At 38.9% G+C, this 12,238-nt stretch overlaps 1 protein-coding gene across 1 annotated transcript in view; it reads left to right on the top strand.

Moving 5' to 3' along the window:
- The window catches only part of IPCEF1 (interaction protein for cytohesin exchange factors 1), a 78,979-nt gene that overhangs the window by 27,052 nt on the left and 39,689 nt on the right, over positions 1 to 12,238 (top strand). Inside the window, exons 4-5 of the mRNA XM_018053520.1 lie at positions 6,497 to 6,570; positions 8,008 to 8,079. Coding sequence (XP_017909009.1) covers positions 6,497 to 6,570; positions 8,008 to 8,079 — 146 coding nt within the window. The remainder of the gene's footprint in view (positions 1 to 6,496; positions 6,571 to 8,007; positions 8,080 to 12,238) is intronic.

The following is a 12,238-nucleotide window of genomic DNA, read 5'->3' as shown; positions in this document are numbered from 1 at the left end:
TGTTTTCAAGATTCTTCTATGTTTGAGCTCATGTCAGTTGTTCACTAAACAGTATTCTGTTGTATGAATATACCACACTATTTACCAGTTGATGGATATTTAGATTGTTTCCAGGTTTGAGCTATTATGAATAGTGCTGCTATAAATATTTGCAGGCAGATCTTTGCATGGGCATATGCTTTCATTTCTCTTGGGTAGGTACCTAGGAATGGAATTGCTAAGTTGTATGGTAATTATTAATATATATTTATATTTTTTAGAAACTGCCAAACGTTTTCCCAAGTGACTTCTGCATCTCATTTTAGCACTTTATTGACTGACCATGGAAAAAGACCATGTTTCTGTCCTTCATTCATTCATAAAGCTCATTTTTTAAAATTTCACTTGTGTTGAACACCTTAGCTTATTCAATAATTGGTGATATAACTGTAAACAACAAAATTATTTCCCTCAAGGTGCTCAGTCTGTTGGAGAAACAGAGGAATACCTTGATAACTAAATACAGAAAGAGAAGTATGGTAAGCAAAGCCCACTGTGGGGGTTGGGACACAAAGCGGAAGGCATTAGCTCCAAGCTTGGAGGAGCCAGGGAAAGTTTTGGAGAAGGTCACACCTAAGTTGAATCGTGGAGACATATCTAGGAAAGTGAGAGAGGAAGGGCCTTTTTAAGCCTAGGAACAGAAGGCACCCTGCCCTGCTTGCAGTCAGAACCCCTTTACCCAGATCAGTTTTACTTTTCTCTGTAGTAATTATTGCTCAGAGTGTGCTGTGTAATTTACGTGCTCATACATTGAGCTATTGTCTCTTTTCTCCTTGAAAGTAGATATCTCTGTCTGTTTTGCTCACTGATAAAGCCCAAATATTTGACACAGTGCCTGACACAAAAAAGGTACTCAGTAAATGTTTATTGAATAAATGAATGTATAACATGAACAGTTTTAATAAACATGTGTGTTTAATGCTGCTAATATACCAACTGCAGATGAAACTTCACTAAGTTGAACAAAATCAGAGTTGCTAGAAAAGGGGAAGGATGAATATGTGATTTTTAAGATTGTAGAGCATCCTATCACAAAGTGAAAAGCAGTATCTTGTTTCAGAATGTAAGACTAAATCTGATAAGACAAGTTTGCACAGTGACCAAAAGATGGTGTGATAGTTCTGGTAAGAGAACAAGATTTTTTTTACATTAGAATCCATGGAGAAAATTGCAGGTACCAATGAAGAACTTTCAAGTAACTTTTCAGAAAGTTAGAAATGATTGAAGAGGAAGGATGCTATTTGAGAAAGTTAGTTTTGTTACTGCAATAAGGTACAAGGGATCTGAGGGGGTGGGAGGAGGGAAAGGAGGAGAAAACTGTCATTCCTTAGGATTTTCCCACTGTGATTGTCATTTTTGAAGCATTTTTTGCAAGTCAAATAAGCAAAGACAATATTTGACACAGTTATCTGTGATTTTGAATACAGTTTGAACATAAAGTGAGAAATGCCTTTGCTCATAGAAGAAAAATTTACTGGGGAAATATTAAGGTATCTTTTACTCATTTTTATTTAGGCTCTTATTTGAAGGAATCTCAGCCATTTCAGTTTTGCCAGAAAGGAATCCACCAAAATGAAGATTTACGGTTTTTCTCTTACGTATGTCTGTATTTAGTTTTTTGTTGATTGCTTTTTGTGTTGGTGTCATTTAAGGTGGCCTTCTTGTACTGATAGCAGATTATCTAGAGAGTAATAATGCTATAAATTGGGTATTAATTCTAATTCAGCTCAATAGAAGTATTTTTTCTGTGTTTTAATTTTTTCATTTACTTTTGGTTGAGTAAGGGGTAGGGGCACTAGAGAAAATGAAGCTATATAATTATGAAAGTGAAAAAGTAAAAGTGTTAGTTGCTCAGTCAAGTCTGACTCTGTGATACCATGGACTGTAGCTCTCCAGGGATTCTCCAGGCAAGCATACTGAAGTGGGTAGCCATTCCCTTCTCCAGAGAAGATAAAACTGTATAATTAGTCATGGCATAATCATGAAAGGCCTTTTATGCTCTTCTTAAACACTTAAGGAAATGGTAACCCACTCCAGTAATCTTGCCTGGAAAATCCCATGGACGGAGGAGCCTGATAGGTTACAGTCCATGGGGTCACAAAGAGCCAGACATGACTGAGCAATTTCACTTTAAACACTTAGACTTTCTCCAAGAGCAATTGGGAACCATGCAGGATTTTAATGAAAGAAGAGGTTTGTGGAATGAAGATTTGCTGTGATTGTGATTTGGACACTAAATCAGAGGGAAAAACACAACTATGGAGAGGGATAATGGTTAATGGTTTAGAGGACTTCTGCAATAATGGTGGTCTGAAGGAGATGTGTGTAATAGATGCTTTGAAGAGCTGTGGCAGATGCAGCAATGATACAACTTAGTGGTTACTTGCACAGATGCTGAGAAGGAGATTGAAGTGTCAAAGATGTCATCCCATATTTCCTGTTTTTGGACAACTGGATAGAAAGGGACATCATTCACTTCAGAGGAGAACACAGGAGAAAGAGAAGCAGGCCTTTCATGGAGGGAGACGATGAGTTTGGTCTTGGATTTGTCACTCTCAAGGGGAGAATCTTAGTCAGTTTGTATTACCACATAGCAAAATACCATAGTCTGCATGGCTTAAACAACACATATTTGTTCGTCAGAGTTCTGGAGCCTAGGAAGTCCAAGCTCAAGTTCTAGTGGATTCCATATCAGATGAGAGGTTTCTTTCTGGTTGGAAGAGAGTTGCTTTCTTGCCATATGTTCAGATGGAGGAGGCGTGGGGAGGAGTGGGAAAGCACTAGAGTCTTCATCTTTTTATAAGGGCACTAATTCCATCGGAGGGGTTTCACCCTTATTACTTCATCTAAACCAAACTACTTCCCCAAGATCCTGCTTCGAATACCATCATGTTAGGGTTTAGGGCTTCAAAATATGAATTTGAGATGTGGGGGAACACAAATATTGGGTCCATGACAGGGAGCCTGTGGAATACTCATCGAATACGTACATTAGGCAGTTGGATCTTGGGATGGGTGCCCTAGGATTGAAAGGAGTTTGTGGGTATAGGTTTTGGATATGTGTGTACAAATGTGGTTATACATGCTGCCATGGAAGTGAGTATGATCCCCTGTGGAGGGTATTGGAATGAGAACAGAGTGAGTTTGTACTTAGAAATCTGGGGCATAAGAAACAGAGGGGGAAAGAAGACCCTATGAAAGAAAGCAAGGAGCAGTTAAATGGGGAACAGGGGGAGGCTGCAGAAATGCACTGTCAGAAAAGAGACATTTCTTGAGGGAGGGAGTGGGCTGTAGTGTCAGTTTCCAGAGTTCAATTAAGTGAGGGCTAAAAAGGGTACATGGGATTTAGCAACATGAAAATCATTGCGGTTCTCGGTAACAGCTCTTTCTGTGGACTAGTGGGTGTAGAAATCAATGAAGGTAGGAAATAGAAACAAATGGTGAATATAAATTGTTTTATTCTTTCCAAAGTAATTGCAGGAATTTGCATTAAAATACCCTAGCCCAACATAGCGTTTTTTTTATTGAGGTAAAATTCACATGAGACTGTTGTTTAGTTGCTAAGTCAGATCCAACTCTTTTTGACCCCATGGACGGGTGCCCACCAGGCTCCTCTGTCTGTGGAATTTTTCAGGCAAAAATACTGGAGTGGGTTGCCATTTCCTTCTCCAGAGGATCTTTCCAACCCAGGGACTGAACCCATATCTCCTGCATTGGCAGGTGGATTCTTTATCTCTGAGCCACCAAGGAAGTCTTCACATGGGATTATCCATTCTTTAATGAGTAATTCAGTGGTATTTAGTGTCCTCACAATGTGCAGCCACTTCCTCTATCTAGTTCTAAAACATTGTCAACAACCCAAAGGAAAACTCACGCCCATTAAGCAGTTGCTCCCTATCCCCTCCTGCCCATGGCCCCTGACAACCACTAATCTGTCTTCTGTTTCTATAGATTTACCTATTTTGGCTATTTCATATAAATGAAATCATGCAATATATAGTGTTTTGTGTCACTTCTTTTCCTTTGTATAATGTTCTCAAGGTTCATCCACATTAGAGTATTTATCAATATTTTCTTCTTTTTTTGTGACAGAATAATATTCCATTGTATGGATAGGCCACTGTCTGTTCCTCTGTTGAAGGATGCTTAGACTGTTTCCACTTTTTGACTATCATGAAATAATGCTGCTGTGAACACGCATGTATTTATTTGAGTACTTGTTTTCACTTCTTTCGGGGTATATAAGAGTGGAATTTCTGGAGCCTAATGTAATTTTTTTAAAACTCTAAGTTTTAGTATGGGTGAGGGAGGGATGGGTTGGGAGTTTGGGATGGCAGATGCAAACTTTTATTATATAGGATGGATAAATGGCGAGATCCTACTGTATAGCACAGGGAACTATATTCAATATTCTGTGATGAACCATAGTAGAAAAGAATATATATATATATATATATACATACACACACATATATATACACACACACATATATATACATATATACATATACATATATACATACACATATATATACACACATATATACATATATACACACATATATATATCTGAATTACTTAGCTATACAGTAGAAATGAGCACAATATTGTAAATAAATCAACTATACTTCAATTAAATAAATGAAAAATAGTATACTTTTAGATAATGCTGAGAGGCCACAAAAAGCATTGTGCATTGTAGAGAAAGTTGAATCTCTTCAAATGCTCATTCAGTGATTAAATAGCCCATCCCCAAATAAATAAGTCAAATCGGAAAAACATACAATTTTTAAAGAAGGAAGTGTCCTTTGAATTGAGCTTTGAGCTTTATAAGAAGAAAGATCTTCGAGTGAAGAGTCTGGTTAAGTTGGTGCATGTAGGAGAGAACAGAGGGAACAGACCTAAGACTGGAAGTTTCACAGTTTAATTTTTCTGAAGAAAGAGTGCAAGTTACACCCTAGTTGGTGATAAGGGAAAGAAGAACAGGTGACAATATGAACTATGAGCACCCAAGGTGCTGAGCTAACAGCTAGCTGCCTTTCATTGTGTTTTCAAAACCAATTTTTATTTATCCTCTAATAACCGCTGACTCATTTATGTTTTGCTTTGTTTTTCTGGCCATGCTGTGTAGCATGTGGGATCTTAGTTCTCCCACCTGTGCCCCCTGCGTTGGGAACTTGGAGTCTTAACCACTGGACTGCCAGGGATATCCTAGACTCACCTGCGTTTAATGTTGTGAACTGTATTTCTTCATTCAGAGACACTAGTGTAGATGAAAGATTTGAGTTCTATCTGTGACAAGCCATCTAGCCTCCTGTGGTTCAGTTAAATTTTATTCATAAAGGCTAAGAAATTTTTTAGAGGCAGAGCAATGATTACGTTCCCTGTAAAATTTTTGGTATTTTTTAATCTTTTATCTTAAAGTTTCATAGTTTTTATATAAAACTTTCATAATGAATCAGGTACAGTACAAAACTCACTAGATTTTGAATAATGGTTGGAATAAATTAGGTTAAGTTGCTGAGCTGCCTAACATCTTTTATTATTTGTTGAGAAGATTTTTAATATTTATATTTGAAACACTGACATGCACTTTTTAAAAAAACATTTTGTTTTGCATTGGGGTATAACTGATTAACAATGTTGTGATAGTTTCAGGTGCGCAGCAGAGCAACTCAGCCATACGTACACCTGTATCCATTCTCCTCTAAATGGTGTTTCAAAGTGGCATTCATTTTATTTCCTTAAAAGTATCACTTTTCTGTACACTCTTTCCTTTATAGAAAGAACTCAAGGAATTGATTATGGAACTGAGATTTTCCAAGAGATGGCTTTGTGATTTAACCCTCTGGGAACTTACTAAACTTGAGAGAGAAAATAATGCTTGTTGAGAATCTGTTAAGTGTTTTATTTTTCTGAGCTTATTTAAATCCTATGACAACCAGTAAGTGGTGGATCCATGATATGAACCTCAATTTTACTTAACTCCACAATCAGGCCTCTGTTCATCATGTAATAGGGCATGCTGTTAATGACTGTGCTTGTGATGCTAATTAGGTTCTATCTTAGATACTTGCGGCTCGCTAGAGAAGTGGGATGAGAAAGATGCTGAAGGTGGCCATGGGCTCAAGAGGAAGTGGAGCTCTGATCAGTTAGCTCTGCTGTTTTCTAGGAAGACAGACGAGAAGGGGTTGGGCAGGTCCTGCTTGTGCCACACGTTGGCTGTCCCAAAACTGTGTCATGTTACTTCTCAGAGAAGATTCTGGATGCTTTGTCAGAAGAATATTAATTTCTCTTATAAAATGTATGTCTGGGAGAAGTCCAATGGTGATTCAGAGAAGTATCTTTTGATCCTCCTCCATTTCACTTATTCTGTCTCTGTTCAACATATGATCTCAATAAACGAACTGCTAGGATTGATGCATTTATTCCTATTTGTGGTGTGTGTTTATTTCAGGCAGAAAAAGCTGATGGATTTGTTAACCTGCCTGATTTCACTGTAGAGAAAGCGTCTGAATGCAAGAAAAAGCAGTAAGTTGTCTATCATTTCCCACAAAATAATGGGGCCAGGATAACAGCCTTTTTATAAGTTCCTCAGGTGATATGGTGGTTTAGAAGTTCATGACGATGATATTCAAATGTCGAAAAATTTTGACTTTATGGTTTGGCACAGCAAACAGTAATAGAAGCTTTTAACCTCTTGTTTTCTGGAATTTCACTTTGTGAAGCAGATGGATTTTAAAACCCCATGGAGCCCTGGCAGGGCATGCTGCTAATGACCAGGTCCATGATCCAATGAGAAACGAGCCACCATCCAGGACTGGCAGGGTGATCAGATGTCAAGGATGTGTTTTTGTAAAAAGAATGGCTAGTTAAATAGGACTCACAAGAGCAGCAGATATGATATGAGACCAGTTTCTTTTTCTTAGTTCATGAAATTGTCAGTAGCATTCTGAAATTGAATTCTCTGAGTTGTCTTAGCCTTGGGGATTGCACCTTGATATACTTAAAGTCTAAGAGATTTGATAACCAACAGGAGCCAGAGTCTCCAGCCTAGACCAGCTCTCCAGACTCCCAGTCAAGTGCTCTTCCCATAACAGGATCCATCTTCATTTTGTATATGTGTCTTTTTTATCTTTTACTTATTCTTTGTTCTGCTTTTGACATCATTTCCTATTTTGTTAGAAAAGGACAGTTCCCTATTGACCTGTGTTTCTAGTAGCAGCAACTGATTATTAAAAAAAAACAATTAACCTGTTGTGAGCTTTAAGTCTGTGCCATTGTGATGTAGCTGCATCAGAAAGTACCTGGTGATACATGAGGTTGCCTAGATTCTTGTGGTTTTGACGAAACTGGTCATGTACAAAAACCCTGGTCCACACTGCAGGACTTCCTGTCTAAATGGTAAAGAGGAAATACTTTGTTATCATCAATGTTTTTATATTTTTCTTTTAAACTCAAAAATCTGCCTTGTATTTTTTCTTTGCCAACAGAGGATAGCTTGGTTAATGTTTTTGATGTGTTGTCACAGTGTAGAAATTTTATACTTAATTATTTTTCTATAAATGCAGTTATTGTATCTAAATTTAAGTACTGTGCCTGTTGGAGTTGATCTGGGTACTTTGAAGTTGCACATCTACCACTTTATATTGTAGTGTATTTTCTCTATAACAAACAGCAATTGAAAATAAAAGAATATGTCCATATGTTTAAAGTAGAGACTATTGATTAGTCAAGACCAAGTTCTGGTCTGAATGTCCTGACGTGATGAATTCACCCTCTGCTCCCTACATGTAATAGAGATTAGACAATAGATATTTAATGTAATTAAAAATTCTGCTTTTATAAATTAACAAAGAAATCAGATGAACTTACCATATATATATATTTGACTGTTTTACTGCTGACTGCATTGTTGACTATACTAATTTCTAACCTCTCACGTGTCTGTGCTTTTCCCCTTCCAAGTGCTTTTAAGATCAGTCATCCACAGATCAAGACCTTTTATTTCGCTGCTGAGAATGTGCAGGAAATGAACTTGTAAGTAGAGAAAAATCACTCGATATAATCTTTATAGATTATTTTGGTTAAGTGTCTGAATTTTAAGCATATGTGCATATCAATTATTGTTTCATTTGTTTCTACTGCTTTACAGCCCAAACTCCTTAGCGGTTATAAGGTCTTTCTGCTTTCTTTCCTAGTATTTGGAAGCATTTTGGAGCACTACACAGATCAAAATGGCTGTTTTAGGAAGAAGTAGTAAGGTTCTTCTAAGGGAAGAACTCAGACACTAGACTGAGAAAGGAATAGACAGAAGACACTGCATGCTTGGGGCTGGTGCATGGGGATGACCCAGAGAGATGTTGTGGGGAGGGAGGTGGGAGGGGGGTTCATGTTTGGGAACGCATGTAAGAATTAAAGATTTTAAAATTTAAAAAATAAAAAAAAAGAAAAAAAAATTAAAAAAAAAAGAAAAAAAAATCTTTAAAAAAAAAAAAAAAAGAAAATGTGAAAGTGAGAATTAGCATCACAGGGAGAAAAGCCTGAAAGAATTGTGTTCCAGGTCCCACAGCTTTCAGAATTCTACATGGAAACTCTCTGCAGGATGTCGTATGTGCTGTGTGACTATCCTGGTGACTCATGTTTATCATCTCTCCATGTTCTATCCTGAACATTTTGCAGCACGTCTTTGTTCAGAGTACCTCTAATGTAAAAATGTATATCACTAACTTCATTTCCTGTTTGCTCGGGTTAAGTAAGTGGAATATCCTGATAGAGCACTGCCTGCCTTGCACCATCCCCTGCTGGTTTAGATTACAATGTGATCCCAATGGGTCTTATTTGAATGAAACTATATATATTTGAGGTGCTTGTGGCATTGGAGGGTGTTCTGTTTAATTAAGTCCTATTCTCAGAATTGTCAATGTTTCATTGCTTTCAGTTAATTAAAAATATGTGTATGGATTATCTATGATGTATTCCCTTGTAATGGATCCTGGGCATTAAAAATGAAGGATACAGATTTAATATCTCCATTCATAGCGCTTATTGTTTAACCTATTTATATTTTTGTATCTAATTATATCTATTAATTTAGACATAATGACTTTATCCATTTGCTCTGTGTAATTTCTTTTTTGCTTGTTGCTCAAGAAGCTTACAGAAAAAAAACTACTTTTCACTAAGCATGCATGAGCAATATACACGCATGCACACACACACACACACACACACACACACACACACACACAGCACCTTACTCTGTATCCTCACAGAAGCCCTTTGTCACTAGAATCATTCTCATCTGTTCCCTACGTTTACCTTCCCATTACAAATCTTCAAATGAGGGCAGAATGGCTTTTTAGCACAAAGTTAGGAAACCCTGTGTTAGAAATAACAGAGCAAAGCATTGACAATCGAGTCTTCCAAACAAGTCTTTGTTTCCTTGGACAAAGGGAGAAATAGTTTCTATCCTCGTTTGATTTTAGCTTTTCCCTCTGGCTTTCTCAAGCATCTGAGAAAAACAGGGGCAATGTACAAAAGGAGGATGAGATGGTTAGACAGCATCACTGACTCAATGGACATGAGTTTGAGCAAACTCCGAGAGATAGCACAGAACAGGGAAACCTGCCGTGCTATAGCCCAGGGTCACAAAAAGTCAGATAGAACTCAGAAGACTGAACAACAGCACAGAAGGAGAAGATGAAAAACTTGACAGTCAAAGTTCTTTATTTCTCCTTTCATTTGCGTTGCTAACTCTAAATCCTATTGATTAGCAAAGTCTCAGTTCAGTTCAGTTGCTCAGTCACGTCCAACTCTTTGCGACGCCATGGACTGCAACACGGCAGGCCTCCCTGTTCATCACCAACTCCCGGAGTTTACTGAAACCCATGTCCATTGAGTCGGTGATGCCATCCAACCATCTCATCCTCTGTCATCCCCTTCTCCTCTTGCCTTCAATCTTTCCTAGCATCAGGGTCTTTTCAAATGAGTCAGTTCTTCACAGCAGATGGCCAAAGTATTAGAGTTTCAGCTTCAGCATCAGTCCTTCCAGTGAACACTCAGGACTGATTTCCTTTAGGATGGATTGCATTCTTTCTGGAGTTATTTCTCCACTGATCTCCAGTAGCATATTGGGCACCTACTGACCTGGGGAGTTCATCTTTCAGTGTCCTATCTTTTTGCCTTTTCATACAGTTCATGGGGTTCTCAAGGCAAGAATACTGAAGTAGTTTGCCATTCCCTTCTCCAGTGGACCACGTTTTGTCAGAACTCTCCACCATGACCCATCCATCTTGGGTGGACCTACATGGCATGGCTCATAGTTTCATTGAATTGGATAAGGCTGTGGTCTATGTGATCAGATTGGTTAGTTTTCTGTGACTGTGGTTTTCAGTCTGTCTGCCCTCTGATGGCGAAGGATAAGAGGTTTATGGAAGATTCCTCATGGGAGAGTAGCAAGGTCTAGATGTGCGGAAAACTTAATGTCTTGTCCAGAGACTGTCAGTTTGAAGCTGAACCATACATCAGTCCCAAGTGGTCCTTTCTAAGGTGTGTGTGTGTGTATGTGTGTGTGTTAGTTGCTCAGTCTTGTCTGACTCTTTGTGACCCCATGGATTGTAACCTGCCAGGCTTCTCTGCCCACGGAATTCTCCAGTCAAGAATACTGAAGTGGGTAGCCATTCCCTTCTCCAGTGAATCTTCCTGACTCAGGGATCAAACCCACGTCTCTTGCATTGCAGTTGGACTCTTTACCTTCTGGGCTACGAGGGAAACCCTTTTAAAGCTTTACTGGTGGTGAAATAGAGCTGCCCATCAGCCTCCTCTCCCCAGCCCTGTAGGCTCCTGCCAGTACCTAGCTTTTCCCATGAACTTCCTGTATCTCCAGCCTTCTTCCAGTCTGTATCCTTTCTGTTCATCCCAGGGCTGGTTCTTTCAAAGTAGTTCTGTTCAGTCCAACAAGGGGAGAGTAAGACTGACTACCAGGAAAACAATGACTACAAAGTCTTTTGTTACCTAGGGAATTTATCTAGCTACATGGTGAAACACAGTTTAAACCAGTAAAAGTGTGAGACCCTTACAAGATTATCTGAAACTCCTCTATTTCAGGCAAATTTGCTCTCTCAATCACACATCAGAGTTATTTAGCTCTTGCTGACCCACTACTCCAGTTTTGCTTACATATCTGGTCCGTTCATCTTCCCTTTGCAGTGATCTCTCTAATGGTGAATACAGTTATATGAGCGTTAGCTACATACTCTGCCTATTTGACTATTAAGTCTAAGCCTTTCACAGTTATCAAAGCCAAAGTCTTAGGGCCTTTCTATGGTGTGAAGATCTGTGTTACTTGAGATTATTTTAGCATTTATCTTTCCAGCTTACAAATAAGATTATAAATTGAAATTTGAGTGTGAGGTGTCCTGGCCTCATATTTTTGAATCTCTCGGTGACCTTTATACACAAAAATTGTCTTTCTGGCCACTCATAAGTAAATGGCTCATTTTGTCTATGCCTGAATGTATCATAATTTTTCATTTATAATATCATTATTAAGCTTTATTTGGAGAAGGCAATGGCACCCCACTCCGGTACTCTTGCCTGGAAAATCCCATGGATGGAGGAGCCTGGTAGACTGCAGGCCCTGGGTTCACTATGAGTCAGACACAACTAGGCGACTTCACTTTCACTTTTCACTTTCACGCATTGGAGAAGGAAATGGCAGCCCACTCCAGTGTTCCTGCCTGGAGAATCCCAGGGACGGGGGAGCCTGATGGGCTGCTGTCTATGGGGTTGCACAGAGTCAGACACGACTGAAGTGACTTAGCAGCAGCAGCAAGCTTTATTATTCTGAGGATGATTTTTTCTAGTAGCTAACAATGCAGAATCCCTTTGGGATTGCTAGTTAATCTCCTCCTTCTCCCACAAGACTAGGCAGAGGATGTTTAAAGATTTGCTCTTCAGTAGCCACTGAAGAACTTCCTTTCTTACTGATGAGGCGTGTTGGAGCCAGGACATAATGCCTCTGGGTATCAGTGAGACGCAGAGGTGCTGGGGAACAAGGGAGTGGTATTTGGAGAGACGGGGCCTGTTTTAGAAGTTCCCCTCCTTGAGAAACTGCCTTTTTGGGTGGTGACATTTCTCAGGAAGGAAAAGGTAAATAAGTTTAAGAAACACTGTGTGTTCTGCAAGGACCCTCAAT

The sequence above is a fragment of the Capra hircus genome, chromosome 9, assembly GCF_001704415.2.
Source record: "Capra hircus breed San Clemente chromosome 9, ASM170441v1, whole genome shotgun sequence".
Taxonomy (NCBI): domain Eukaryota; kingdom Metazoa; phylum Chordata; class Mammalia; order Artiodactyla; family Bovidae; genus Capra; species Capra hircus.
Note: the sequence above shows the minus strand (reverse complement) of the source record. Positions and strands in the feature narration are given on the sequence as shown.